This window comes from Bos grunniens, chromosome X, assembly GCF_055505025.1.
Source record: "Bos grunniens cultivar Pamir isolate PY7600 chromosome X, Bosgru_T2T1.0, whole genome shotgun sequence".
Lineage (NCBI taxonomy): Eukaryota > Metazoa > Chordata > Mammalia > Artiodactyla > Bovidae > Bos > Bos grunniens.
Window position 1 is genome coordinate 63,752,146 of NC_141194.1, and position 27,337 is coordinate 63,779,482.

Below are 27,337 nucleotides of genomic sequence, written 5' to 3' on the forward strand. Positions count from 1 at the left end.
GCGCACTCGCTACAAAGCCTCGCTCTTTGTCCCCATCTGTCGTTCACACGAACTCCAGTCTTTCACATTTAGTAGCCAATAAGATCGAAGAAATGGTGGAAAACCGATTCCACCTCTGGAGATAAATGTTGATTGGCATATCAGATAACCAATAGGGAACGCTACTTTGTACCCCTTGGGAGGCACCGATCTCCGCCGTCTCGTTTCCGGCGGTCGCGCGCTCTTTTCTCGGGACGGTAAAGGCCGTGTAGCGTCGCCGTTACTCTGAGCAGAAAACAGTCGGTGGAGGGTGAGTATGGGGTCGACTTAGTTCTTGTTGGAGAGAAGAGTAGGATTTCTAGCGACAATCGGTGAAGGAAGAGATGAGGGCGAGGCTGGGTTTGAAGGAAGGTGGGCCGTTCGTTCTGCGGCCCCTTGAGGCCTTGTCTCCGCGGCCACACGTTCTCCTCATCCCACCCGCGGGGGCCCATCGCTCTCCCTTGATCTCGCCTTCTGCTTTAACTTGGTTCCCGTTTCCCTTCCCTTGTCGTTTTTTGTGCAACACATCTTGGAAGCTGAACCTTGTCACTAAGTTCCCCAATCGTTGAGCCGCCCTGGGCCTGAGGGTGTGGGGTCTATTATCCGAGAGCCCTGAAGTCGCGGCTGCAGGAGGAGGCGCTTTGTCGGGCGCTCCTCCTCTCGACCTCGTGAGGCCGTTAGTTCCGGAGGAGAAAGGGGGCCCCCTCCCCTACCCCAGCGATGCTTCTTTGTCAAAACTCTGAGCTGGGAAGTTCATCTGCTAGTCCAGCCCTTGTTGTTTTCCTAGGCAGATTCCTGAAGACTTTTTTTTGTCCTGTTGCCTATCTACTCGACCTATTTATGACATCACTTTTTAAAAAATTAAAATTAATTTTATGGATTTCCTATCGGGTATTTTACCTTTGGAAAAACTATTGTAAGCTGCCGCTTTGTGTTCTTAACAGAAGTCGAGGTTAAGGAGGACTGGGAGGCACTTTGTTATCTTCAAAGTTGAGGTAGGGGTAGGGTTGTCAGAGAAAATACAGGACACCCCGTTAGATTTGAATTTCACGTAAACAACAAATTTTTTAGTATACGTAGAATGGGACACTAAAGATCATTTATTTTTCAAAATCTGAAATTCAGATTTAACTGTAATGTGTTTTTATTTGATACATCTGGCCACTCTAATGGGGGGATCCTGGCTAGATTTATATTGTGTCTTTGTCCATGTTCCTTGTTACTAAATGAAAGGTCCTAAGAGATTCTTAGAAAAGGGCCTTACGTTGCCAATGCCTCCTGCAGCTTTCAGGCTGGTCCACATCCAGGCAGCCATCTCCATCTGGTAGATTTTTACCAGATTTCCCCCCCACACAGTTTTCACTTAAAAGTTGATCCTTTTCCTGAAAATTAAGGGGACATTTTTTTTAGGTTTCAGATACGTGGTGTAGTGTTTGGTCTTAAACAACATTTGTGCAGTTGTGTTGCAAATAGCCCCAGTTTTTCGAAAAGCAATATGTATTTGCTCTCAAGAAGTCCATCAGGGTTAGTCTTTGGGGCAAGTAAGTAGACATAAATCCTTACTGTTGATCTTTATGATTTATTCCCTTTTCAGAGGCCCCAGTGCCTAGGGGCAGTGAATTTATTACCCAGATATCTGCACATATTTCCAAATTATATTGGTGGTCATCATCAGAAGTAGATTACAGGGACAAATGCTTACTGAATACTTGCTACTTTGTGGGCACTGTTTTAGGTGATTTATACAGTATTATTTTGTGTTCACTGTTGAATGCCTTCTTGGGAAATAAACTGAAGGGAAAGAGTATAAAGATTGGTATTATGGAGACATTTACTCGACACAAAGGTAGGCAGTTTGGTTGTAAAAATAATTTTTGCTAGAATCCAGAAGAGCAAGGGAAGAATGTAATTGATGAAATTTGTCTAACTGGAGCACCGCATATGTAGAAATAGGGGTGGTGATTGCCAGCAGGAACAAATAGCTGTTATGTCCATTATCTGGTTTGGTCAAAATAACCAGCACTGTGAGATAGATGTTACCCCCATCTTACTAGTGAGGAAACTAAGAGGTTAGGTGACATTTTAGTAAGTGTTTTGAATCCTAAAGTCTAAAATCAAGGTGAGTTCGATTACTCACAATGAGCATGAGCTTTAGAGTTCAACAGACCTGAGTTCTACTCCATGCTTCATCACATTTGTGTGACCTTGGATGTGCATCAGTTTTCTTATTCAGAAGATAGTTGTGAGTATTAAATGAGATAATATAGTCTTAGCACAGTGCCTGACATTCAGTGATCAGTAAATATCTGGTATTAACATCTTAACTACCACATTGCACTTTCTAAAATAAAAAATAACTTCCATTGAAGTAATTCTAAATAGTTTAAAACATCCCTATGATCAAAGAAATAATTTCTACTAAGAAATTGTAAAATGGCCTTTTTGAATGGAGTGGTGAGGTGTGGTTAGGATGTAAATATAGAATTTTTAATATTTCAGTTTTGAGTGGATCTCTGTAAGGATTTCTATTAACATATAACAGTGTGGGTTCCTGAATGGGATGCAAGGTATTGAGGCTGGGGCCACTGACTCTTAAAGGCTGGAGATTAAAAAAAGAGAAAGACTCTTTGGATTCTAGCCAGAGGTAAGAAGAAATAGTTGGAGAAATGGCTGTGAAAATAATTCAAGTTTCTGCTATAGGCTTTTGGGATCAGGGGAACAGGGATGTTTAATATGTAGGACTCATAGGGGAAAACATCTGATGCTAATGCCCACCTTACCTATCCCCAGCTCTATTTTTATGTTTTAATTTCTTGTATCTTATTTTTAAAAACATTTTCTCTTTTTTTAAGGTGTCAAATTTGCTCTGAAACTGCTGCACTTATTCACAGTATTTAAAGTTGTTAAACTATAAGCTATGTGGCAAGAGTCACAAAGGTGTTTAATAAGAATTTATCCTACGGAAATACTTATTGCAACATTATAATAGGAAAAAGCTGAAAACAGCCTAAATGTCTCATAGGGAGTAGTTTAGTAAATTAGTGTACATCCAATTGGACTTTATGTAACCATTAACAATTATAATTAAGTTGACAGGAGGAATGAGAAAAGGGTGAATATAAAATAGTGCATTTATAGTTGCAGTTTTGGAATGACAGTGTATCTTTTTAAAGGTTAAGAAGCAAAAATGGAAATTGTGGGAGGAATATCTGTTCATGGAGGTGCCCTAAGACTTAGCTGAGCGCATTGGTGTATAATAGTGACAAATTATAAATAACCTAAGTGTCCCAGGACTATAAGGGCTTGGTTGACAGCAAAATACAGAGTCCATTAACAATAAATGTAGAAGATTTAGGGACATGGAGTATACCATTTAGAGTACATACAAATATGTAAATAAGTGACTGAAATGGTATATCAAAATGTCAACAGTGACTTTCAGTGGTCAGTTTTTGGGTTTTTGTTTTATTGTTTCCTATGTTAAAGATGTAGTTTGTACTTTATTAATGAAGAACAAAAGACTGATGAAATGATATAAATGAGAATTCAAGTTTTGGCTTAAATGTCAGATTTCTAGTGAGGCTAAACTCACAACTCTATTTAAAATTGCAAATCTTCCCCTTCTACTCCCTGTCCACTTTCCCCTCCACTCAACTTTTATTTTCTTCTAGCATTAAACCTCTTAAGTACTATGTAAATTAATTATTATGTATATTTTCTCTCACTGGAAGGTTATCACTGCTGAAGGCAAGACTGTTCATTGATTCATCCCAAGCAACTAGAATAGTGTCTAGCAAATAAGCATTTGGTGAATATTTGTTGAATTAATGTAAAAAATCAGTAAAAAAGAAAAAGTCATTTTTATCATTTTGTTACTGGAAAGTCAGTTACAGTGACTATTTCATGGATGTAGTTTTTAAGTCTTAAAATTATATTCTTAGAATAAATTATTAGAATTCCTGAGTTAAGAAATATGAACATCTTGATACCTCTTGTTACCTGTTGTCTTATAAAACAACTTTATATAAACTGCATTGATATTTTCAGTTTTGGTAGGATATGATATAAAAAATGTATCAATGTTTAGAAGTTTTATACACATAAGTGTCTTGTATATTCCTCATCCAGAATCAACAGTTACCAAGCCTTTGTCACATTTTTTTAATCTGAGGAATATAATTTATTTTAAGGGAATCATATGATGTTAATAATACAGTTTTCAGGGAAAAGATAATTTTCTGCATCTTTCAGTTAAATCTGACTGGAGGGTCTTATGTTTAGGGTAAAAGATTCAGAATTGATTTTTGTCCTTTAATTTACTGGAAAACTGCCTTTGGATAAGGGAGATGGTCCTCAGCTGATCTGTTAGGAAATTTCCATCTTAAAACCATCAACTTTTGTATTCAGCCTGGATTATACCAGGAATTTTCATTTTAATCTTATGAGTTTTTTGGCCATGCTGAGTGGCTTACAGGATCTCTTATTACCCAGTCAGGGATTGAAGCCCAGCCACAACAGTGGCTTGGAATCCTAACCACTAGGCAACCAGGGAACTCCCTTATATTGATTTTAAATGACAAAATTTAATATTTTATGATTGTATATGTTTGTATTAGATGCTTCTATTACTTTGATAGTCATTTATCTTTCTATTGTGATTAATAATGATATTTAATAATAATATATGCTAGTACAGAACTAGTATTTTCACATATTTATTCATCTTCATAGTTACCTTGAGAGGTAGGTGTTTTTATTATCCCTTTTATAACAACTTAAGGAACTGGTTCAAAAGTAATTTACTAGTAAGTGTTAGGATCATGTTTCAAATATAAGTATGTCTAAGTCTATACAGCCCATACTTTTCCACAGTATCAACTGTAGGCTAGGGCTGCAAGGTGCCAGAGAAAAACAAAGACTTACTAGTCCTGGAGATAACAAGAATCTATTTCAATAATTGTATTTTTAAAGTGATTTAATATTATGATAGGGCCATTTTTTAGGGAGTAGATTATTTTGGGAAAGTCACTTCAATGCATGTAGTTATTGAACTGGAAGGTTCCTCAAGTCATTCTATTGCAAGCTGTTCTTATTTAGTACTTGTCTAGTTTCTGTGTGCAATATAACTGCTAGTGCTGGTGGTTTTAGATGCTTGAATTGTACTCCTTCACCATACCTGTTTGAAATAGTACCATAGGTGATTAATTGACATGTAAGTCACTAGGAAATTAGTGACTGAATATGTTCTAAGCACTGAATATGTCTGACATTCCAGTTTATTTTTAGGGTACAAAGATGCAGAGCAATAAAACTTTTAACTTGGAGAAACAAAACCACACTCCAAGGAAGCATCATCAACATCACCATCAGCAGCACCACCAGCAGCAACAGCAGCAGCCACCACCTCCACCAATGCCTGCAAATGGGCAGCAAGCCAGCAGCCAGAGTAAGTACATGCTAGGTAATGAAGTAGAAACCATTCCCAAGTCGGTTCTCTCTTGGGAATAGTTTCTTGATTTTTAGATTCAACTCTTGGGATTATAAAGGAATGGGCTTTTGTGGCACACCTTTGTTGTTCTTTTCCCTATTTATCTCAATATTTAGGATAGAAAAAGGCTGATTCTCTGAAATAAGGAGCAGATCTGTAGGATAGCAGTTGAATACAGGTTGCTTTGCTGCATTGGCACATCCTTTTGCTAAACAGATGGCTGCATGTTTTACCTGAGAGCTTGGTTCTTACTGTGGTAATCATCATATGACTAGTAGGTAGAGAAAATATAAAGAAGGTTTTTAAGACTTAATGGAGAAGAAATCTGATACTGAGTATTATACTTTTAGCCTGGGGCCTCTGCCTCCCTAGTTTTAATCAGAGTAAAAGATCTTTAAAGATACATTCCCATCCATTCAGCTAACTTTGAACACCTCTTGTATGTGTCTAAAACTACAAACAACCGCATCTTCCTTATTTCCAAAAATTCCTACAAAGAATACTCTTTCCTAACTCATTTCTTTTCATTATATTACCCCAAGCCTGAAAGAATGGGAACTGTTAAGGTTATGAAGATTGATTTGGGATTGGGAAATGGGACAGTTTTGTTTTTGTTTTTTGGTTTTTTTCTTTGTAATTATGTTTTAAATGTAAAAATCCAGTCACTTCTGACATAGAGCTCCTTGACTTGCTTGGTTTTCTCTTTGACAGTAACTCTTGTATTGTCTTTCTGTCTCTGAGTTAGTCTAGGTTGGCTCCTGGACCACAGTAGAGTTGTTGAGAAGTCTGTCCTCCCTCCCTCCACCCCCCAGATCTTTGCATACTGCTTTCACATTCTAAGTGCAATTTACTGATAAGTGGTTAGTGGATAGATTCCATTGGGAAATGGTGTTGACTTCTCTACAGCAATTACATTTCTTATCTAGCAGCAGTTGTTGTAAATCTCTCCCCAATCTTTTAAGTGACTATGTTTCTTCTCTCAGATGAAGGCTTGACTATTGACCTGAAGAATTTTAGGAAACCAGGAGAGAAGACCTTCACCCAGCGTAGCCGGCTCTTTGTGGGCAATCTTCCTCCTGACATCACTGAGGAGGAAATGAGGAAACTGTTTGAGAAATATGGGAAGGCAGGCGAAGTCTTCATTCATAAGGACAAGGGCTTTGGCTTTATCCGCTTGGTAAGCAGCTGTAGGCTTTTAGAGCATGTGCTCTAAAAGGTGGTGAAGCTGGGAAATGATGGATATGGAAAATTAGGAGTAGAAATAATTCTTAGATGATGTTTGTAAAAGCTTATAGTTGGTAGAACAGGACAAAATGCATATTTTATTTTAATTTTTCCTGATAGGTTTTTGTTTCAAGGCAACATAGGTTTATTTGCCTAGGACTCTGGGGCTTATATGCCCTTTGGAACTTTTTTTAATTGGGAAATTTCAAGCATATAGAAGTGGAGAGAATAGTACAGTGAACCTGCACATAACTTGTTACCCAGCTTCAATAACTTTCAAGTCATAGTTAATCTTGTTTTTTCTGTACCTTTCCCCTGTTTACTGTCCTCTACAAATACTTTTAGTAAGTTAAGATTTTTTCCTGAAAAAATGGGAAAAGACTTTTAGTAATGATCAAGATTTATATAATTTATTTCCAAAGCCCTTATGCATGTATTATCTCACTTAAGAGTCTTCAAAACTTTGAGGGGACAGTTTTTTATCTATTTTTTTTTTTGTATCTACTTTGAAAGAAAAATTTTAATTGCTAAAATCCACATAATATAACATTTATCATAATCATTTTTAAGTGTAGATGTCTGATTTGATTTAGGAAATGTGTTTAAGTATGTGGGGGAAACCTTTTTGGGTGTTATCTATCTCCATAAATGAGGAACATAATGTGCTAGTAAGATCACTGGATGTTACGGTTAGAACCAGTCTTCATTCCAGATCTACCACTAACTCAAAACTATATGGGCAGGTCATTTTTTCTGGGGCTCAGATTCCTCTTTAAGAATGTGGAGGGGAGGGTCCCATCAAGGTCTGTGGTTCTAAAGAGGCCTCTTGGAGGGTATAATGATTCTGATTACTCTGGTACATAGCTAGCTGAAACTAAAATAATTCTGACTTCTGTATTGTAAGGGTAGGTTTTATGCTGGTCATTGTTGTCCAGATTTAACACTTAAGAGAATAGCTTGTGATACTGATGACCATGTAAGTCATGTTAACTCTAGAATTTCCAATTAATTTATTACAAGGCCATCAGAGCAATTAGGTTAACCAAAGAATTATCTGAAACACATGAATCCGTTCTTCCAGTTCCATCCTTTTTTTTTTTTGTATGCTTGTTGCCAAGGGTTTTGGGTTTTGGTTTTTTTTTTTTTTTTTTTTTTTTTGAGACATTGAGGTATTGAGCTATGGTACTTTAGACTCTTGATGGCTGTGTAGGTGGTCATTGTTCAGCTATTGAGTTATTCTGACTTTGCTCTGCTTCCTAGGAAACACGAACCCTAGCGGAGATTGCCAAAGTAGAACTGGACAACATGCCACTCCGTGGAAAGCAGCTGCGTGTGCGCTTTGCCTGCCATAGTGCATCCCTTACAGTCAGAAACCTTCCTCAGTATGTGTCCAATGAACTGCTGGAGGAGGCCTTTTCTGTGTTCGGCCAGGTGGAGAGGGCTGTAGTCATTGTGGATGATCGAGGCAGGCCCTCAGGAAAAGGCATTGTTGAATTCTCAGGGAAGCCAGCTGCTCGGAAAGCTCTGGACAGATGCAGTGAAGGCTCCTTCCTGCTAACCACGTGAGTGAGGGGTCATTTTCAGAAACATACCTTAAATGCTACTTCCTTCTGTGGTCTCGGGAGTTGGCCTCTAAGAAGCATGTTCTTGTGTTCATTTAGAAGACTAGATACAATCCAGCTCTCTGGTAGGGTTTTCAGTATAATCTTAAATTAATGGAAATGGTATGAGGATTAAAAGATAGACATTTTCAGTAAGTTGTCATTTAGTCAGTGTTAAATCTCCCCTTACTTTGAAGTTTTAGAACTCGTAAATTGTTTTGCTCATGCAACATTTCTCTTAGTATTTATTCTAAGTCATTATCTTGAGTTCTGAGTTTGCTTGCTCAGTTGTATCTGACATTTTTGTGAACTCATAGACTGTAGCTCACCAGGCTTCTCTATCCGTGTAATTTCGCAGGCAAGAATACTGGAGTGGGTTGCTGTTTCCTTTCCAGGGGATCTTCCCAACCCAGGGCTCAAGGCTGTGGCACCTGCAGCATCTCCTGCATGGCAGGCAAATGATGGCTGCAATGGGGCAGCCCCGCACTTAAGTACTTTACCTACTTAAAGGCTGTGTTCAGAGATCTGAACCCTGACCCCATCCTGTCAACCCCAGATTCCACAGAGTTCTGTTTAAAGGACTTGGTTACTTGGGACTAGGTGTAAAAGCACCTTCAGAAGTATGTTTCATTGTTTAGTGCTAAAAAAAAAAATTGTTTAGTGCTGACACTTAATTAGTTCATTGTGCCACTGACTCATGTGGAGAGGGAAGCCTAATGAAGGTTATAATTTGACTAACACTGAGTGTTTTTCTTTCTCCCAGATTTCCTCGACCTGTGACTGTGGAGCCCATGGACCAGTTAGATGATGAGGAGGGACTCCCAGAGAAGCTGGTTATAAAGAATCAGCAATTTCACAAGTATGTGATCCTGTCAGATTCCCTGTTAGTTGTTTGCCTATTTATTCTTAAGGAGGCTTGTAATGGGTTGTGTAAAAGAGGCAAGTCTTTGCTGTATGTGTTCAGTGGCAGCCATTGTCTTGGCCCTTGGGAGGAATGTAGTGTTTAGTTGGGAGAATCTTGGACAGAGTTTTAGTAACCCAGAAACCTTGTCAATAGAGAGCGAGAGCAGCCACCCAGATTTGCACAGCCTGGCTCCTTTGAGTATGAGTATGCCATGCGCTGGAAGGCACTTATTGAGATGGAAAAGCAGCAGCAGGACCAAGTGGACCGAAACATCAAGGAAGCTCGTGAGAAGCTGGAGATGGAGATGGAGGCTGCTCGCCATGAGCACCAGGTCATGCTAATGAGGCAGGGTGAGTATCTACCTAAGGCTTAAAACTAGAAGAAGGACAAAATAACTTTTTTTCAGGAGTTTCTTTGTATCAATCAGTAGAGAAAGGCGTAAACTTCAGCTTTTATTCTCTGAAATATTTTGTTGATCTTGGTAGGCAAATGAGCTTGGAGATGTGGCAGAGGATACTGGATTCTGTGGAGAAGGAAATAATAGGTTTGACTTCATTTTTGGAATCTGGATACCTCGGATGGCCACTCAGGGATTAAATATCCCCTTTGCTTTCTGGATCTTTATTTGTGGAAAATTAATGGGCCTATATGAGGAGGGTGAAGAATATTCTGAATTGGTCTGTTGTTTTTCTAGATTTGATGAGGCGTCAAGAAGAACTTCGGAGGATGGAAGAGCTGCACAATCAAGAAGTGCAAAAACGAAAGCAGCTGGAGCTCAGGTAACTTTTTTTTCCTCCAACCCTTTTTCTCCACCAGCTCTACAAGGTAATGTCTCACTCCTGCTTCTTACCACCATGCTACCTCATGCATTTGTAAATATGTTGGCAAATATTTCCTGGCTGCTTCTCAAGTTCTCCCTTTAGGTAGATGTTTTGACTGCCCATGGTTCTGTGAATTCTTGGGACTGCACTAAAGAGGAAAGCAGCTGAGTGACTGGTCTCATGAGGCTGGCTCCTTTGGGAAAGAACTTTTTCCCCTAAAGGACACATCTGGGTTGTTTTAGGGCTGGGCCCACTTAACAGTTGCCTGGAGAACTAAGGTAGTTTCAGTGGGCTCTTGGATCTCCTTGGCTGAGTCCCCTATTAAGATAGATAATCTGTTCAAGTTCTGGAATGCCTGTGCTTAAATATCTTGGTGACTCTGTAGGCAGGAGGAGGAGCGCAGGCGCCGTGAGGAAGAGATGCGGCGGCAACAAGAAGAAATGATGCGACGACAGCAGGAAGGATTCAAGGGAACCTTCCCTGATGCGGTATATCTCTCGTGTGCCCATGATACGACAAACTCACCACTAGGATTAGAAAACACAATAGGCTATGACCAATTTTTCCATTCTGTGACACTTCTTTTAGAAAGAAGCAGTCATAGGAAGGAAAGGTAAGGTTTGAAGAGGAGCTCTTTTTACCTCACAGGCAATTTAGGATGAAAAGCTAGGGCTAGTATATGCTGTTTAATCTCAGTGACTGCAGGATCAGATAGATTCAGTCCTGTGGCAGCCTTGCCTGGTCTTCTGATGTCCTCAGCAGTTGTTGTACAGGTTGGAGCCCTGAAAGAAATCATGTGTCTCTCCTTTCATCTCTCAATTTGTTCCTAATAGGAAACTCTGACTTGTGTCCTAGTAGCTCTAAACTGAATTCATTGTACAACTACAGTGAGTTAGTTCAAGGAGCTGTTGCAGATGTTCTTTAGTGTGTGGTCCTTAGTGGATTGTGGTAGAATGAATGCAGTGCTGTCTTGGACTGTCTTGAGTGTTTTTTTGTTTTTCAGAGAGAGCAAGAGATACGGATGGGTCAGATGGCTATGGGAGGTAAGGACTTAGGAGATTAATGGTACAGATTTCTTTTTTTGTCTCATCTCTGGTGGACTATGTAGCTTCTCCTACCTAGTCCAAATTTAAGGGGCTTGACATTTCTGGAAGCAAATTTTGGTGGGAGGGTAACATGTCTTAGCCCAGAAGTCTTGACTTGTTTCCTTTGGCATAGATAAAGAATGTCAATGTCTGTCTCCTCTATTGATCACTACTCTGCTTTAGGTGCTATGGGCATAAACAACAGAGGTGCCATGCCCCCTGCTCCTGTGCCAGCTGGTACCCCAGCTCCTCCAGGACCAGCCACTATGATGCCAGATGGAACCTTGGGATTGGTAAACTGCAGAGCTTTATAGTAGCTAAATGGTGATAGGAGGAAGGACTTTGCCTTCATGGTCCTTGGGCCTGCTGCAATTTTGCTACAGATTAAATAGTTTTTAGGATCACTGTTATCTATAAAATGTTAACCTCAAGCTCTTTGAGTCTTGTGCAAACCCAATCTTAAATTATATTTTATCCTCTGACTGGCTAGTCTTGATTGACATTTTTTTGCTACCCTGGGTAAATAGGTTCCTTTTTGGAGGGAAGGCAACAAAGGTTAGGCATTATCATATGAAATACATGTGAGTCCAAAAGATTTATGGCTCATGCAATCCTGAGGTGGTTTAGTTGTAGTGTCAAAATGTTTACTTTGAATAGGGTTAAATTTGCTGAAGAGTGATGGCCTGCCCTTGTCCATATACCTAGTTCAGGAAAAAGGACTTGGCTAACATTTATCTAGCCCAGGAATTTAGTATATAATGTTACTTAGCCTGTAGGAATCAGGATAAAAAGTTAAAGATGGTTGGGTGGAACTGTCAGCAACTTCCTTTTTAGGGTTATCCACTATAGTTCTAAACAGGCTTAGTCTCCCCTACCATCAGGAACCTTGAATGTGGTGTGGAAATGGCCTCCAGGGGAGGGACTATGGATGGGTGGGAAGCTAGGGCACAGGTTCTATTATAACGTTATTCTCTTTTCTCTTTAAGACCCCACCAACAACTGAACGCTTTGGCCAAGCTGCTACAATGGAAGGAATTGGGGCAATTGGTGGAACCCCTCCTGCATTCAACCGTGCAGCTCCTGGAGCTGAATTTGCTCCAAACAAACGTCGCCGATACTAATAAAATTGCAGTGTCTAGTTTCCCAAAACCCTTAAAAGAAGGACCCTTTTTGGACTTAGCCGAATTCTACTCTGGAAAAGTGTTAGGGATTCCTCCCAATAGTTTAGGTCTTCCCTGCCTGTAGTACTCTAGGGAGTATGTTGGAGGCAGAGGGTAAGGGAGGGGTGATATTTAACAAATCAGTTCTATGTGGTATATCCTTTCACTAATCAATTCTGTGTGGTGCATTCCTAAAATCTCATGTGATTGTTGAGAGCCTGTGAGGGCCAGGGAGCCATGGCAAAATGGATCCAGGTAGAGCCCCCATTAATCTTAATCATTCCACTCTTTGTCCACCCTGTTCTATTTGCTTTCTTGTTCTTACACCCCCCCGCCACCCCAGTCGGTAAAGAATCTGCCTGCAGTGCTGGAGACCTGGGTTCGATTCCTGGGTTGGGAAGATGCCCTGGAGAAGGAAATGGCAACCCACTCCAGTATTCTTGCCTGGAGAATCCCATAGACAGAGGAGCCTGGCAGGCTACAGTCCATGGGGTCGCAAGAGTCGGACACGACTTAGTGCACTGTCTCACCCCAGAGATCCTGCCACATATACCACAAAAACCAAACATCCCCCAATGACCTTGGCCCCACTGTTCCAATCACTCCCAGGTGGGAATTCAGGCACATGTCCACAGAGGTCACAGACAACATACATACGGTTCTGTTATGTCCCATATATTACCCTTTCATGTCCCAAGGAAGACATTTTCTCTTAGAGATTTTCATTTAGTGTATCTTTAAAAAAATCTTGTGTTAAACTTGCCTCCATCTTTTTCTTGGGTAAGGACAACCCAGAAATGGCCCTTTTGTGTCTGTGATGTTGCCATTCACAGCTTTCTTGATAGGCCTAGTACAATCTTGAGAACAGGGTTGCTGTATGCTGAATGTCAGACGGTAGCTCTTAGCTTTGCCTATCTTAGGTAGTTACGCTGTGCATTTTTTATTGGTGTACCATGTTTGATTTGTCCCTAATACCTTTGAAGTTTTTCTGAGAAATGAATAATGCAACATGAACTTATTAAAATACATTTTAAGCCTTTTAATTTTCTGTGCTGTTTTTGAAGGGGGAGGAAGGGAAGTTCTGTCTCAGATGAGTGCAAGGCTATAAGAATAATCCTTTATGACCTTTTGCTTAAAATATTAATCTAGGCAAACATGGGAAAGTTAGATGTATACTATGGTCAAAGTGGTTGAAGATCTGGTGCTATTGGTGGTACACAGAAGTAATGAGGATGGGAGGAAAGCTACTGCTTTGAAAGAGGAAGAAAATGAGCTGGAGGAATTGGGGTACCTTCACCAAACTGGGAGGGGGCTTAAAATTGGTTATTTCTTTCTGACCAGGCTTGAAATTGGCATGGTAAATCTAAAACAAGTCTCAGCAATGGTTAGCTGACCTCACCCAGGTTCCAAGCCCTGCTCTGCCTGATACTTTTTTCTTAAGCCTCAGAGCTAAAATGTTCTGAGTTCTTTTCTATTGGCTGGGAAGACCAATTGAAGTTCCCTTGCCCATGTTAGGAGGTATACGCCTCCTGAACTAAAGATAGAAACAGCTGGCCCTTCCAGGCAGCTAAAAGCCTCCAGACTAAGAGGTGTTCCCCACTCGGCAGCCAGACTCCTTGAAATACCCTTTCAGTAATTCTACCAACGCCTCCATGTCTCTACTCTGCCATAACAAAGGCTGTGGGCAGCATTTTGACCCCCAAACCAACCTTCCTGGTGAGTAATCCTGACCTTGCCAGGAGCTCTGTGGGTGCTAAGGGAGTTGTCAGCTGTAGGCAGTCTGTTAAAGGAACAGAAATTTAGTGTGTACCTGCCTTAGTTCAATTGGTCTGGGTGTTCTTCAGTCTTTACTGATATTCTTTTTTTTTTTTTAATACCATATGGAAAGATGGTAAGCATATAAACCTGGAAAAGTAAGAATTCTTTTCCTTCCTGATCTTGTTACTGGTATCCACAGATTCCTGTTACCATCACCCTGGGGTCCCAATCTTCCATGATGCACTTAAGGTGAGGAATAGGCAAGGGGGGAATAGCAAGAGCATTTTGCAAAAGAAATACAGCCAGGAATCTAAGCTGAGCTGGGTCTTTTGTTATCAGGGTTGGTCCTGCTGCCGGAAGCGAACTGTAGATTTCTCTGAGTTTCTAAACATCAAGGTAAATTCTTTACTTTCGGGTATTCTGCCCCCAGTAGAAGGATTCCATCCCTAATCTTCTTTCCCTATCTATACTAGGGCTGTACTGTGGGACCACACTGTGCCGAGAAGCTCCCTGAGGTCCCTCAACCTGAGGGCCCTGGTACAAGCAGTTCACTTCAGGAGCAAAGACCTCCGAATGTGATTCCAAAGTCAGCAGAGACTTTGCGTCGGGAGAGGCCCAAGTAAAGAGGAGGTCCCTGGGTTTTTCGTACATTCATGAAAATTCCTAGGAGTGATTAATGGGTCATTGAGGTTTGGGAGCTAGAGATCAGAGATATGAGGAGACCCAAGTGTCAGGGCTTGGTGTATGTTTTTGTGCCTTAGGGGAAATTTGTCCAGAAATAATGTCCTTGGCTCTTAAGATGGTATGGGGTAATGGGGTAGGTATTTTGAATCACCAGAGTAGATAACCTCTCACAAATACATACATAGTTATAATACAAGGGTGATTGTTGAATGAATTGGGTTTTCTTTTTGGAAAAGAGTTTTAAAATATGTTTTATATATTAAGAATGTAGTAGTATTGGCAGCCAGGAGGCTGCCGAGAAGAATAAATCAATTTTGTGGCAATAATATGAGCAACAGAAGAAAGTCTACAGTTAATTAGATAAATAAAAGGGAATGATTGCAGTTGTATAGAAAAATATGGATTTAGAGCAACTGAGTAGTTTGGCAAGAGAAGCCCTGGGGAATTCCCCAGGGTTCAAGGATTTGGCATATCCACAGAGAAGAAAATTGGCAATGGGATTACTATCCATCTTCTCTAACTCTGCCCTACTTTCACCAGACTTCTTCAATTCCAATACCATTGGTGGGAAGGTTGGCACTGCTGGTCACAGTTAGTGGGTCAGGACTAAATCACCCCACGCATACCCCCTAGGTCAGAGTTGCTTCCAAAGTTGCTTCCGCTAAATATATCCCAAGCCCTGGAAATGGCACTGGAACAGAAGGAATTAGACCAAGAACCTGGAGCAGGTAAGTGGGTCCTTAGTAGGACAGGTTTTACAGGCTGGAATTTAGTGAAAGTGGCAGTTGGGTGGAAGAAATGAATAGGGTTCCTGACTCTTGTTTTCTTTGCCCAGGAGTTGACAGTAGCTTGATCCGGATTGGGGCCAGCTGCCAGAACCCAGGATGTGATGCTGTGAGTGAGAGTTTGTGGAGGACTCAAGCGTGTGTTTGAGAGACGTGATGCCTGAGGGATGGCTGGGTATAGATGTGAGGCTGCATACATTTTTATTCATTCTGATCTGATTCTTATCCTGATTCTCCTTTATCTGTCTTAGGTATACCAAGGCCTAGAGAGTGATGCTACTCCATGTACCTACCACCCTGGAGCACCTCAATTCCATGAGGGGTGATGGAGGGGACTGGGTGGGCTGTGAGACAGGTTTTTCCCAATGTTGACCTTAAGATGGAGTGCTTGTGGGGAGGGGAAAGGAGATTAAGTGAATTCTATTCCTACCTCAGGGTGAAATCTTGGAGCTGTTGTGGCATCCAGACCCTGGATTTTGGGGCATTCCTGGCACAGCCAGGATGCAGAGTTGGTAGACATGATTGGGGGAAGCAGGTAAGTCCTGACTTTACTGAACTCTTGATTAGAACCCAGTTCCCAAATAATTTCTCCTCCTTGTACCTCATGGCCAAGCTCTGTATCTTCTCCCTTTTGCATGGACCAAATAAGATTTCTGCTCCCAGTGGTTTTGCAATATGAGGTCGTGTTAACCTTCTGACACTCTCTGTTTCTTCTCCACATACACCATGAGAATGCCCCTTGGGATAAGAGTCCTTTCTTACCATCCACATTTCACATCTTCTTTTTAGGTGCCAGCATCTTGCCGTCATGATTGGCATCAGACAGATTCCTTAGTAGTGGTGACTATATATGGCCAGATTCCACTTCCTGCATTCAACTGGGTGAAGGCCAGTCAAACTGAGGTGAGGAATGTCTGATGCTGGATGGGAGGCCAGTGAAATTGGGTGATATTATCATCTTACCTGCTGAGTCGTCATACACAGTTAATACGTAGGCGCCATAGTCCTCTGGTAGAGCTGTAAGGTCAGGGTTATTTGACTGGCCTGTGGATGTAGGGAATACACCACTGGCCTGCTTCTGTGTCATAATAATGTGTTCTGACCTTCTGAGATTGTTCCTACCCCTGTAATTCTTTTCTCTCAGCTTCATGTCCACATTGTCTTTGATGGTAACCGTGTGTTCCAAGCACAGATGAAGCTCTGGGGGGTAAGTGAAGAGAAAGGGGCACAAGAAGGGGAGGCAGATGGGGTAAAAAGAAGGGCCGGACTGGAATGAATAGAGGGTGTCTTGAGGGACGAAGTTGTAGTGGGAAAGTGGAGGTTTTCTCTTCATTTGCTTTGATATTCTCTCTCTCTCCCCCTCTTCTCCCTATTTTCTCCCCTTCCCCCCAACTCCCCTTTCTTTCCTCTTTCTCTCTCTCCCTTACTTATTCCTTCCCTATATTTTTCCCCATCTTGCATTTTTTATTTTTCTCCCTGTCATTCATCACCACCCTGCCCTGACCCCAATCCCTTTGGTTTCCTCATTTTCTCTTCTGTGTTCGTCTATCTTTCCCTCCTCCTCAGGTCATAGACGTGGAGCAGAGCTCTGTCTCCTTGATGCCATCTCGGGTTGAAATTTCCCTGGTCAAGGCTGACCCAGGATCCTGGGCCCAGCTGGAGCACCCCGATGCACTGGCTGAGAAGGCTAAGGCTAAGGTTGGGTTAGAGATGGATGAGGAAGAGTCTGAGGATTCAGATGATGACTTGAGCTGGACAGAGGAGGAGGAAGAGGAGGAAGCAATGGGGGAATAGTGATACCAGACAGTCAAGTCTAGATAGGATCTCAGTGACTCCCTTAGAATTTCAGAGACCAGGATATGGTTGGCCATGGAGTGTCACTGAGCAACAGGAGGCAGGAGGGGAGAACAAAAGTGTCCAAACCATGCTGTTTTTTCCCTTAAATAAATCTTGTATTCTGCAGTTTCACATAGTGTCGTTCTCTCACCTCACTATCTAAGATTGCATTCGTTCCCTCCAGCTTCTGTGTGTGTGTGTAGCACACATGTGTGAATACAAGCACATGCAATCAATTCTTCACAACCACCAAGTATTTACTGAGTACTTACTACGTGCCCAGTTACATGTTAGGTGGTTTAGAGGTATCTGAGAAGCAGTAGACTTATTCATTCCTCTTAGGAAAATTGTAGTGTGGTTGACAAGTCAAGGCTAATATACACGAGATAATAAAAAACATTATCAAGTAGTTTAACTGAGTGCTAAATTGTGCAGTACAATTTTAAAAGCTATAGGAGTTGAGAGAATGGAGTGATTAATGTGGACTGTAGTAGAAAGGGAAAACACCATGGAACAAGTACATTTTTTACAGCTTTAATTAAATATAGTACACATCCTATACAATTTACCCAAGTGTAAGTGTAAAATTCAGGGTTTTTTTTTTTTTTTTTAGTATACTCAGAGTTGTGCAGCCACAATCAATTTTATTTTTATTTTTGGCCACACTACAGCATGTGGGATCTTACTTAGTTCCCCAGCCAGAGATCGAACGCATGCCCCTGCAGTAGAGTGCAGAGTGTTGTTAACCATTGGACCACCAGGGAAGTCCCAACTACAATCAATTTTAAAAGTTTTTGCCATTCCCAAAAGAAACCCTATACCCATTAGCAGTCACTCCCAATTTCCCCCCAAACTGATACAACCACTGATCTACTTTCTGCCTCTATGGATTTACCTATTCTGGATATTTCATACAATATGTGGGTTTTTGTGGCAGACTTCTTTCACTTAGGATGTTTTCAAGGTTCATCCATGTTCATCCAACATGATGCTCATCCGACATCAGTACTTTGTTCCTTTTAATGACCAAATGATATTTCACTGTGTGGATATAACACTTGTTTATCTTTTCATCACTTGAGGTATATTTGGGTTATTTCTACTTTTTGGCTATTATGAGTAATGCTCCTGTAATAATGCTCCCGTGAGCATTCAAGTTTTTATGTGGACCTATGTTTTCATTTCTCTTAGATATATACCAAGTATAATTGGAGTGTAATTTCTGGGTAAAATGATAACTTTTAACCTTTTGAGGAATTGCCAGACTGTTTTCCAAAGAGGCTGTACCATTTTACATTCCCATCAGCTGTGTATGAGGGTTCCAGTTCTCTACATCCTAGATATCATTTGTTACTTGTCTTTTATTTAAATTACAGCCATCCTAGTGGGTGTGAAGTGGAATCTCATTGTGGTTTTAATTTGCTTTTTCCTGATGGCTAATGATGCTGAGCATCTTTACATGTGCTTGTTGACCATTTTTGTATCTTATTTGGAGAAATGTCTAAACCAACCTTTGCCCGTTTGTTAATAGGGTTGTTTGTCTTTTTAGTGAGGTTTTTAAAAAATATGTTCTAGAGATAAATCTCTTGTCAGAAACATTTATAAATATTTTCTCCATTCCTTGTGTTGTCTTTCTACTTCCTTGGTGTCTTTTGATACACAAAAGTTGTAAATTCTTAGGAATTCTAATTTATCTATCTTTCCTTTGGTTGCTTATGTTTTTGATGTCATATCCTAGAAACCATTGCCTAATATATGAAAATTCATTCCTATGTTTTCTAAGAGTTTTATAGTTTCAGCTCTTTCTTTTTGATCTTTGATCCATCTTTTTAAAAATACTTATTTATTTGGCTGCACTTGGGATCTTCATTGTGTTATGTGGGATCTTCCATTGTAGTGCACAGACTCTGGTTATGGCGCGTGGGCTCCAGAGCACAGAGACTTCAGTAGTTGTGGCACATGTACTTAGTTGTTCCACGCCACGTAGGGTCTTAGTTCCCCCACTAGGGATCAAACCTGCGTCCCCCGCATTGCCAGGTGAATTCTTAAAATTTTTCGTATGTGGTATGAGGTAGGGGTCCAACTTTATATTTTTGCCTATAGCTATCCAGTTGTCCCAACATTGTTTGTGGGAAAGACTATTCTGTCCCCACTGCATTGTCCTGGCACCCTAGTTGAAAATCAATCAACCATAAATGTGAGGGTTAAGAAATATATTTTGAGTGGAGATTTGGAGAATAAGAAATTTGGATAGCTATGGAAGAGTAGGGAGAGCCAGGCTTGGGTAAGAAGGTGTTCTATTTTACTTTTTATATTTTATTATAAATTCCAAAGGGCTTCCCTGGTGGTTCAGAGGGTAAAGCAATACATTGTCATTGTAAGACAATGCAAAAATGTGTAGAGTAAGAAGTAAGAACTCCTCTTTGGATTCTCTCCAAACTTAGTCCTTTTGCTGTTTGTAACCACTGCTAACATATCAGAGGATTTTTTTTTTTTTTTTTTTTTTTGGCCACTTGGCATGCAGGATCTTAGTTCCTTGACCAGGGATCCAACCTGTGCCCCCTTGAGTGAAACCATGGTGCCCTAACCACTGGACCACCAGGTAATTCCCTCAGAAGGTTTAAATGAGGGAACGAAAGAGTCAAGTGAAGTGTGGCTAGATTGGGAAGAACCTAAAATTCTAGATCAAGGATTTTGAATATGATTTTAAAAGAGAGTTAAAAAGGCATTATAAGCATTTTCTTTTTAAAAAATTTTGTTCAAAAAAAATAAATAAATAAAAAATTTTGTTCTATTTATTTGGTTACACTGGGTCCTTGTTGCTGCATGCAGGATTTCTCTAGTTGCAGCAAGCGGGGGCTACTCTTTGTTGCAGTGCACCAGCTTCTTGGTGTGGTGGCTTCTCTTGTTGCGGAGCACAGGCCCTAGGTGCACATGGGCTCAGCTGTGGTGCACAGTCTTAGTTGCCCTGTAGCATGGGACCAGGGATCAAACCTGTGTTCCCTGCATTGGCAGGTATATTTTTATCCACTGTACCACCAGGGAGCCTTTTCTTTTTAAATGTAGTTTTGGTTTGTTTGTTTGTTTGTTTGTTTTTTTGCAGGGGGTACACCTCACAGCTTGTGGGATCTTAGTTCCCTGACCAGGGATTGAACCCAGAACCATGGCAGTGAAAGCACTAACCACTGGACCATCAGGGAATTCCCTTAAATGTAGATCTTAATTAGAGGAGTGATATCTCTTTTTTGGAGTCTCTCTTGAATCAGATTTACTCCCTCAACAGCATGGCCAAGAATCTGGGATTTCAGATTCTTAGAAACATCAAACTAGGAAGCTTACCAAACCTCAGGTGATCTCAAGTATTTTTCATAGCACCCTTTTATCTCAGTTCAGATTCAAGGAACATAAGGTTTCATTAGTAGCTAGGCGTAAATGGGGATGGGAGAATGGACATGGTCAGCAAAGGTGAGGGATTGCAGCATAGCGTGGCTGAGAATTTGGAAACTGAGGCAAGATTAGGGGATGTTAGAGAATGCATCAGGAAAGTTTCCTCTACCTTTCCTCTACCTTGCAGGAAAGTTTAAACAGAAATAAAGGGGATTCCTAGACCTCCAGGATATTCAATAATTCTGGCTTAGCTCTCTGCTCTCATTCAAGTGCAAATAAAGTTTTCCCCTTGAACTGAACCCTCCAGATCCTTTCTAACTAGGTGGCATGCAGGATGTTAGTTATCCAACCAGGGGTCAAACCTGTGCCCCTCGCTGTGGAAGCTTGGAGTCTTAACCACTCAACCACCAGGGAAGTCTAGAAGTTTACTAGACTAAAAAAAAAAAAGTTCTTTTAAAATAATTTTATTTATTTTTGTCTGCACTGGGTCTTCGTTGCTGTTCATGGGCTTTCTCTAGTTGTGGCAAGTGGAGGCTACTCTTCATTGCGGTATGCGGGCTTCTCATTGAGGTGGCTTCTTTTGTTGTTGTACAGGCTCTAGGCACATGGACTTCAGTAGTTGCAGCACGTGGTCTCAGTAGCTGTGGCTCATAGAACTCAGGCTCAGTGTTTGTGGTGCACAGGCTTAGTTGCTCTAAGGCATGTGGAATCTTCTGGAGCAGAGATCGAACCCTGCATTGGCAGGCAAATTCTTATCCACTTGCGCCACCAGGGAAATCCCACAAGTTTGTTGTTCAGTTGCTGTCGTGTCCGACTCTTTGTGACCCTATGGACTGTAGCACGCCAGGCTTCCCTGTTCTTCACTATTTCCCAGAGTTTGCTCAAACTCATGTCCATTGAGTCTGTGATGCTATCTTATCTTATCTTATCTCCCGGCAATCTTGATTCCACCTTGTGATTCATCCAGCCCGGCATTTTGAATACTCTGCATGTAAGTTAAATAGAGTGACAGTATACAGCCTTGTCATATTCCTTTCTCAGTTTTGAACCCGTCAGTTGTTCCATGTCCAGTTCTAACTGTTGCTTCTTGTATAAGTTTCTCAGGAGACAGGTTAAGTGGTCTAGTATTCCCATCTAAGGATTTTCCATGATTTGTTGTGATCCACACAGTCAAAGGCTTTGGCATAGTCAATGAAGCAGAAGTAGATGTTTTTCTGGAATTCTCTTGCTTTCTCTGTGATCCAGCAAATGCTGGCAATTTGATCTCTGGTTCCTCTGCCTTTTCTAAATCCAGCTTGAATATCTGGAAGTTCTTGGTTCATGTACTGCTAAAGCCTAGCTTGAAGGATTTTGAGCATCACCTTCCTAGCATGCAAAATGAGCTCAAAAGTTTACTATTTTTTTAAAGTAGGAACACTTTATTATTTTGGTTGCACTGGGTCTTTGTTTCGGTGAATGGACTTTCTCTAGGTTGCAGCAAGCAGGAACTACTCTTTATTGCAGTGCTTGGGCTTTTCATTGTGGTGGCTTCTCTTGTTGTGAAGCGCAGGCTCTAGCAGGTGTAGGCTTCAGTAGTTGTGGCGCGTGGGCTCAGAAGTTGTGGTGCACAGGCTTAGTTGCTCTGCAGCATGTGGAATCTTCCTGGAGCAGGGATCAAACCCATGTCCCCTGTATCAGCATATGGATTCTTATCCACTGAGCCACCAGGCAAGTCCAAAAGTTTACTTTTAATGTCATTTTTCTGTGGGTGAAACATCAAAAGGGGCTTTAAAGGATGTACTTTTTTAAATTTAGAGATGTAAAATATATATAGAAGAGTGTATAAAGTACACTAATCTTAAATGTACAACTTTTTTCTATCTTATCAAAATCAGGGGACCAGCAACTACTCAGAATTCCTGGAGAGGATGGAGGTGAGGAATCAAAAATTTCAAGTAACCCTTGTATATAAACTTGATATATAAAGCTTAAAATTTGCAGCATTAATAAAGTAGTATACTAGATCCTTTTACATAGCCCCAAACCCAAAATATGAGTTTCAAGCAGGTGTATAACATTATTAACCACCACTACAACAATAACCATAGCTACCATTTCTGATACAAACTAACCTGCCAACCATTATACTAAGTGCTTTACATGTATTATCTTATTTAATCATCTACTTCCCACCATCACATCTACATAGTTATTCATAATAGCACAAATACTCTCCCTGCCTCCTTTTATAGTTCTCATTTCTTTCCACTGTGCATTGTATCGTATTCCCTCACACCTCTCTGGAAACCTCACACCATTAATTATCCTCTCTCTCCCCTGTTTGTTCAGCCTTTCTCTCTCTGGATATTTTCGTTGACATTTAAACATGTGCAAGTCTCCTCAGTCTTACAAAAACAATTTCCCTTGACTTCATATTCCTCTCCAGCTACTATTAATTCCTTTCTCTCCTTTGTAACCAAACTTCTTAAAATAACTACTCTTTTTCCATTTCCTTCTTCCTAGTCCATTCACAACACACTTCAATATGTCTTCTAACTGCCTCAATCTGGGGTGATAAGATTACCATTGACTGGGCCACCAAGTCACTAAATCCAATGGATACTTTAGTCCCTATCTTACTTGAACTCTCAAGCAAAATTTGACATTAATGATGGTTTCTCTCTTGAAGTACATTTCATGGCTTCTATGACCCATCACTCCTCTTGGTTGTCTTCCTACTTCTCTGGCCATTTCTTTCAGTCTCTTTTACAGGCTCCTCCTCTTCTTACTGGCCATTCAATGATGAAGTTCCTCAGGACTCAGTCCTAGGCTCAGTCTCTTCATTGTTGTTGTTCAGTTGCTAAGTTGTGTCCAACTCTTTGTGACCCCATGGACTATAGCACGCCAGGCTCCTCTATTCTCTATCTCCCAGAGTTTGTTCAAATTCATCTCCATTGAGTCGGTGATGCTATCTAACCATCTCAACTTCTGCTTCCCCTTTCTCCTTTTGCCTTGAATCTTTTCCAGCATCAGGATCTTTTCCAATGAGTTGGCTCTTTGCATCAGGTGGCCGAAGTTTTGGAGCTTTAGCATCAGTCCTTCCAATGAATATTCAGAGTTGATTTCCTTTAGAATTGACTGATTTGATCTCCTTGCAGCCCAAGGGACTCTCAAGAGTCTTCTCCAGCACCACAATTTGAAAGCAATCAATTCTTTGGCGCTCAGCCTTCTTTATGTTCCAACTCCACATCTGTAGAAGACTACTGGAAAAGCCATGACTTTGACTATATGAATCTTTGCCCATAAAGTGATGTCTCTTCTTTTTAATATGCTATCTAGGTCTCTTCATATATTGATATATATAACTCTCTTCTAGACACTCTTAATTATGCCCATGACTTCAAATACCACCCACAGGCAAATGACTCATGCGTTTTTCTCTCTAGGCCATATCTTTGCTTTGAGGTCTAGATCTGTGTATTATAATAATAATAGCTAATGCAGATTTAGATCAGTATCTGACATATAGTAAGTACCTATTATTAGTACCGCTACTATTCTTCTTTCTTTTCACCAAAAGCTTTCACCTTGGCCTTTTGGGAAGGTCGAGGTGTTTCTTTTTTTTTTTTCCCTTGGAGAAGAGGGACACATTTCCAATATCCAATTTTATGATGTTTCAGTAAGAAAATAGGATTCTTTTAGCTGCACCTAATGACTTGTTGGATCTTAGTTCTCCAACCAGGGATTGAACCTGGACACCTAAGCATGGACTACCAGGGAATTCCCAGAAAATAAAATTTTTCTTGACACTCAGGTTTTGCTAGTCTGTGAAGTGATAACATATTTACCATACAATTGCATTAGCTTCAGCATTATGTATGATTGTATTCACCTCCTGAGGGAGTAAACATCATATATAGAATGCCACTGTGTAGGACACTTCTACCCACATTATTTTACTTAATCCTCACACCTGATCTCTGAGGATTATTATCCCCAGTTTTTATAGATGAGGAAACCAAAGCTCAGAGAAGGACATAGCTTGCTTGAGGTCACATGGCTACTGATTAAAACCTCAGTCATTGTTCAAGAGCCATCTGAGAATATCCAAATACCTAAAATCCAATTAAAATCTTAGAAGAGGAGCTTGATATCATACCCCTCTAGCCTAACAGAGTCCCTTTGATAAGCCTCTCTGGGAACCAGCAAGGCTCTTAGTAATATCTCACATTGATATAATGCTTTCCTAAACTAGGGATCCCCAACCTCTGGGATCTAATGTCTAATGATCTGAGGTAGAGCTGATATAATAATAATAGAAATAAAGTGCACAATAAATGTAATGTGTTTGAATAATCCTGAAACCATCCCCAAACCCCCTGGTCCATGGAAAAATTGTCTTCCACGAAACCAGTCCCTCATGCCAGAAAGGTTGGGGACCAGTGTCCCAAACAACTTTTCACCTCTGATCACCTCATCTCTAACCTAAGTGGGACCCTTAGGTACTTTACCTGTCACTTCATCTGGATCAGTAATTCTCTCTCAGTTACACCAGATTCAGTGTTACTGATTCTGGGACCCATGCCTCCACTGTCCCCCCTCTCTCTGCTCCCAAGGTCCCAGAACACTGCTAGAGGGAGAACCAAGCAGGCCAGTATAAATTCATGCTGTCCAGTTTCAACTTGGCCCTTGCAGCTGCTCAGCAACCCTTTTATTTGTCTCATACATTCCCTGGCACTCTCCCCACAGAGGCTGTTCCAGACCTTCCTCTTCTCATATTCCAGCTCCTCCTGTTCCACTCCTTCAGATTAATACACACACTTTCATCAGATGCTTGATAATTCAATAACATTTTAAAAAGCATTTTAATGGAGAATGTAAAACATGTACAAAAGTAGACTGAATACTGTAATGAATCCCTTACTAAACACTCAGCTTCAACTAGTATCAACTCTTGGGCACTCTCGTTCCATCTGTTTCCTCTGTACCATAATATTTTGCAGCAAATTCCAGATATGATGTCATCCCATACCTAAATAGTTCATTATGTATCTTTAAAAGGTAAGGATTCTTTTTTAAAAATCATAATTGTAGTATCATTAGCGCACATAAAATAAACAAGCAGTATTTCCTTGATATCATTAAATATCAAGTCAGCATTTAAATTTCTAATAGTTTCATAAATGTCAAAATAATTTTACAGCTTTTTTGGTTTGAATCAGTATCTAAGATCCACACATTGTGATTGAATATGTATTATATGTCACTTTTTTCCTTTCAACTTTTTGTTGAGGAAGTTGGATTGTTTTTCAGTAGAGTTTCATAGTCTGGGTTTTGCCAATTCCATCTCTGTTGTATAGGTTCTCTGTTGTATATATTGGTAAGATCAATAATGTCTGTACAATGCATATTCTATATTAATTGTCCTATTTTCAGCGGTGTGAGGAAATTGTCTACGTGACCAAAGAAATGGAGGGTGTCTGGCCTAGAGACTGACTCAGGAAGAAGCTAGGACCTCTTTAGCAGGAATGAAACAGATGGTTCAATAAATAGTAACGGAGGTCCAGGCAAGATAAGATGGGTGAGGGGCCATGCAGTGTCAGATTTCTTCTCTGCTGGTATGTAGAGCAGGACAGTCAGGGAAGCAATGATCAGGCTGAAGTCAGAACTAGAAAAGGAGAGGTAGCTCTTGAGGCAGCAGCTGGGATTATTTCTCAGGGGATTACTCTTCTTGCTATACCCTGTTTTCTAAATATATCTTATTCATTTCCACCTCTGTGCCTTTGCCCTGGATGTTTCCTCTGCTTGGAATAGCATCTCCTTTCTCTCTACCCACCCAAATTCTACTTACCTTTAACGACCAGTGCAAGTTCCCTCTTCTCTGTACTTTAGCTTGTAGAGTCATAAAATATTTCTGAAAGGATAAACAAGAGATCAAGAACATTGATTGCTGTCCCGGGAAGGAAACTGGATGGCTAGAGGACAAGGCTGGAAGGGAGAAAGATATTACTGATTTGCTGCAGGATGGACAGTTGATCTGATGAAAGTGTCTAATATGAAATCTGTGGAAGTAGAAGGAGGGAGATTGGAGTTTATAATTTGAGGAGAAAGAGGAAGGTCTGAAACAGCCTCTTTGGGGAGACTGCCAGGGAACATATGAGACAAATAAAAGGGTTGCTGAGCAGCTGTGAGGACCAAGTTGAAATTGGACAGCATGAATTTATGTTGGTCTGCTTGGTTCTCCCTCTAGCAGTGTTCTGGGACTTTGGGAGCAGAAAGAGACAGAGAGGACAGTAGAGGCAGGGGTCCTAGAGTCAGAAACACTGAATCTGATGTAATTGGGAGATAATTACTGATCTGGATAAAGTGACAGGTAAAGTACCAGGGTGGGGGTCCCACTTAAGTTAGAGATGAGGTGATCAGAGACGAAAAGTGATTTGGAAAAGTGTTATATCAATATGAGATATCACTGATGAACTAAGGGCCTCATTGATTCCCACATAGGCTTGTCAAAGGGATGCTGCTAGGCTAGAGTAGTGTGGTTATCTTCTAAAATCGTCTTCTAAAATCCCAGTTGGGTCCTTAGGTTTTAGATATTCTTTGATGA

At 40.7% G+C, this 27,337-nt stretch overlaps 2 protein-coding genes across 18 annotated transcripts in view; both read left to right on the forward strand.

Moving 5' to 3' along the window:
* The first annotated feature begins 202 nt into the window (after nt 1–202).
* On the forward strand, nt 203–13,344 carry NONO (non-POU domain containing octamer binding). Of its 2 annotated transcripts, none has more exons than XM_086390014.1 (11): nt 203–289; nt 5,294–5,464; nt 6,490–6,683; nt 7,991–8,292; nt 9,095–9,190; nt 9,389–9,585; nt 9,930–10,014; nt 10,442–10,544; nt 11,060–11,099; nt 11,325–11,434; nt 12,128–13,344. In XM_086390014.1, exons 2-11 carry the CDS (start codon nt 5,314–5,316, stop codon nt 12,260–12,262), a joined length of 1,413 nt encoding a protein of 470 aa, XP_086246140.1. In that variant the 5' UTR covers nt 203–289; nt 5,294–5,313; the 3' UTR covers nt 12,263–13,344. The 2 variants fall into 2 exon arrangements, with proteins under 2 accessions (XP_086246140.1, XP_086246139.1); XM_086390013.1 differs by having other exon boundaries at nt 5,305–5,464.
* ITGB1BP2 (integrin subunit beta 1 binding protein 2) overlaps nt 12,667–27,337 on the forward strand; it is a 38,706-nt gene continuing 24,035 nt past the window's right edge. For 4 of the 16 annotated variants that reach the window (XR_015159898.1, XR_015159894.1, XR_015159896.1 and 1 more), the window contains exons 1-11: nt 12,667–14,017; nt 14,259–14,308; nt 14,399–14,455; nt 14,533–14,678; nt 15,377–15,471; nt 15,579–15,637; nt 15,780–15,850; nt 15,964–16,063; nt 16,318–16,431; nt 16,673–16,735; nt 22,626–22,664. Coding sequence is in view for 3 of the 16 variants with exons in the window: in XM_086390015.1 (XP_086246141.1) it covers nt 13,954–14,017; nt 14,259–14,308; nt 14,399–14,455; nt 14,533–14,678; nt 15,377–15,471; nt 15,579–15,637; nt 15,780–15,850; nt 15,964–16,063; nt 16,318–16,431; nt 16,673–16,735; nt 17,095–17,322 (1,047 nt within the window). In the remaining 13 variants the exon portion in view is untranslated. Of the gene's footprint in view, nt 14,018–14,258; nt 14,309–14,398; nt 14,456–14,532; nt 14,690–15,376; nt 15,472–15,578; nt 15,638–15,779; nt 15,851–15,963; nt 16,064–16,317; nt 16,432–16,672; nt 16,736–17,094; nt 17,497–22,625; nt 22,665–27,337 lie in introns of those variants that run through there. The other 12 variants (XR_015159899.1, XR_015159903.1, XR_015159904.1 and 9 more) reach the window with 6 other exon arrangements.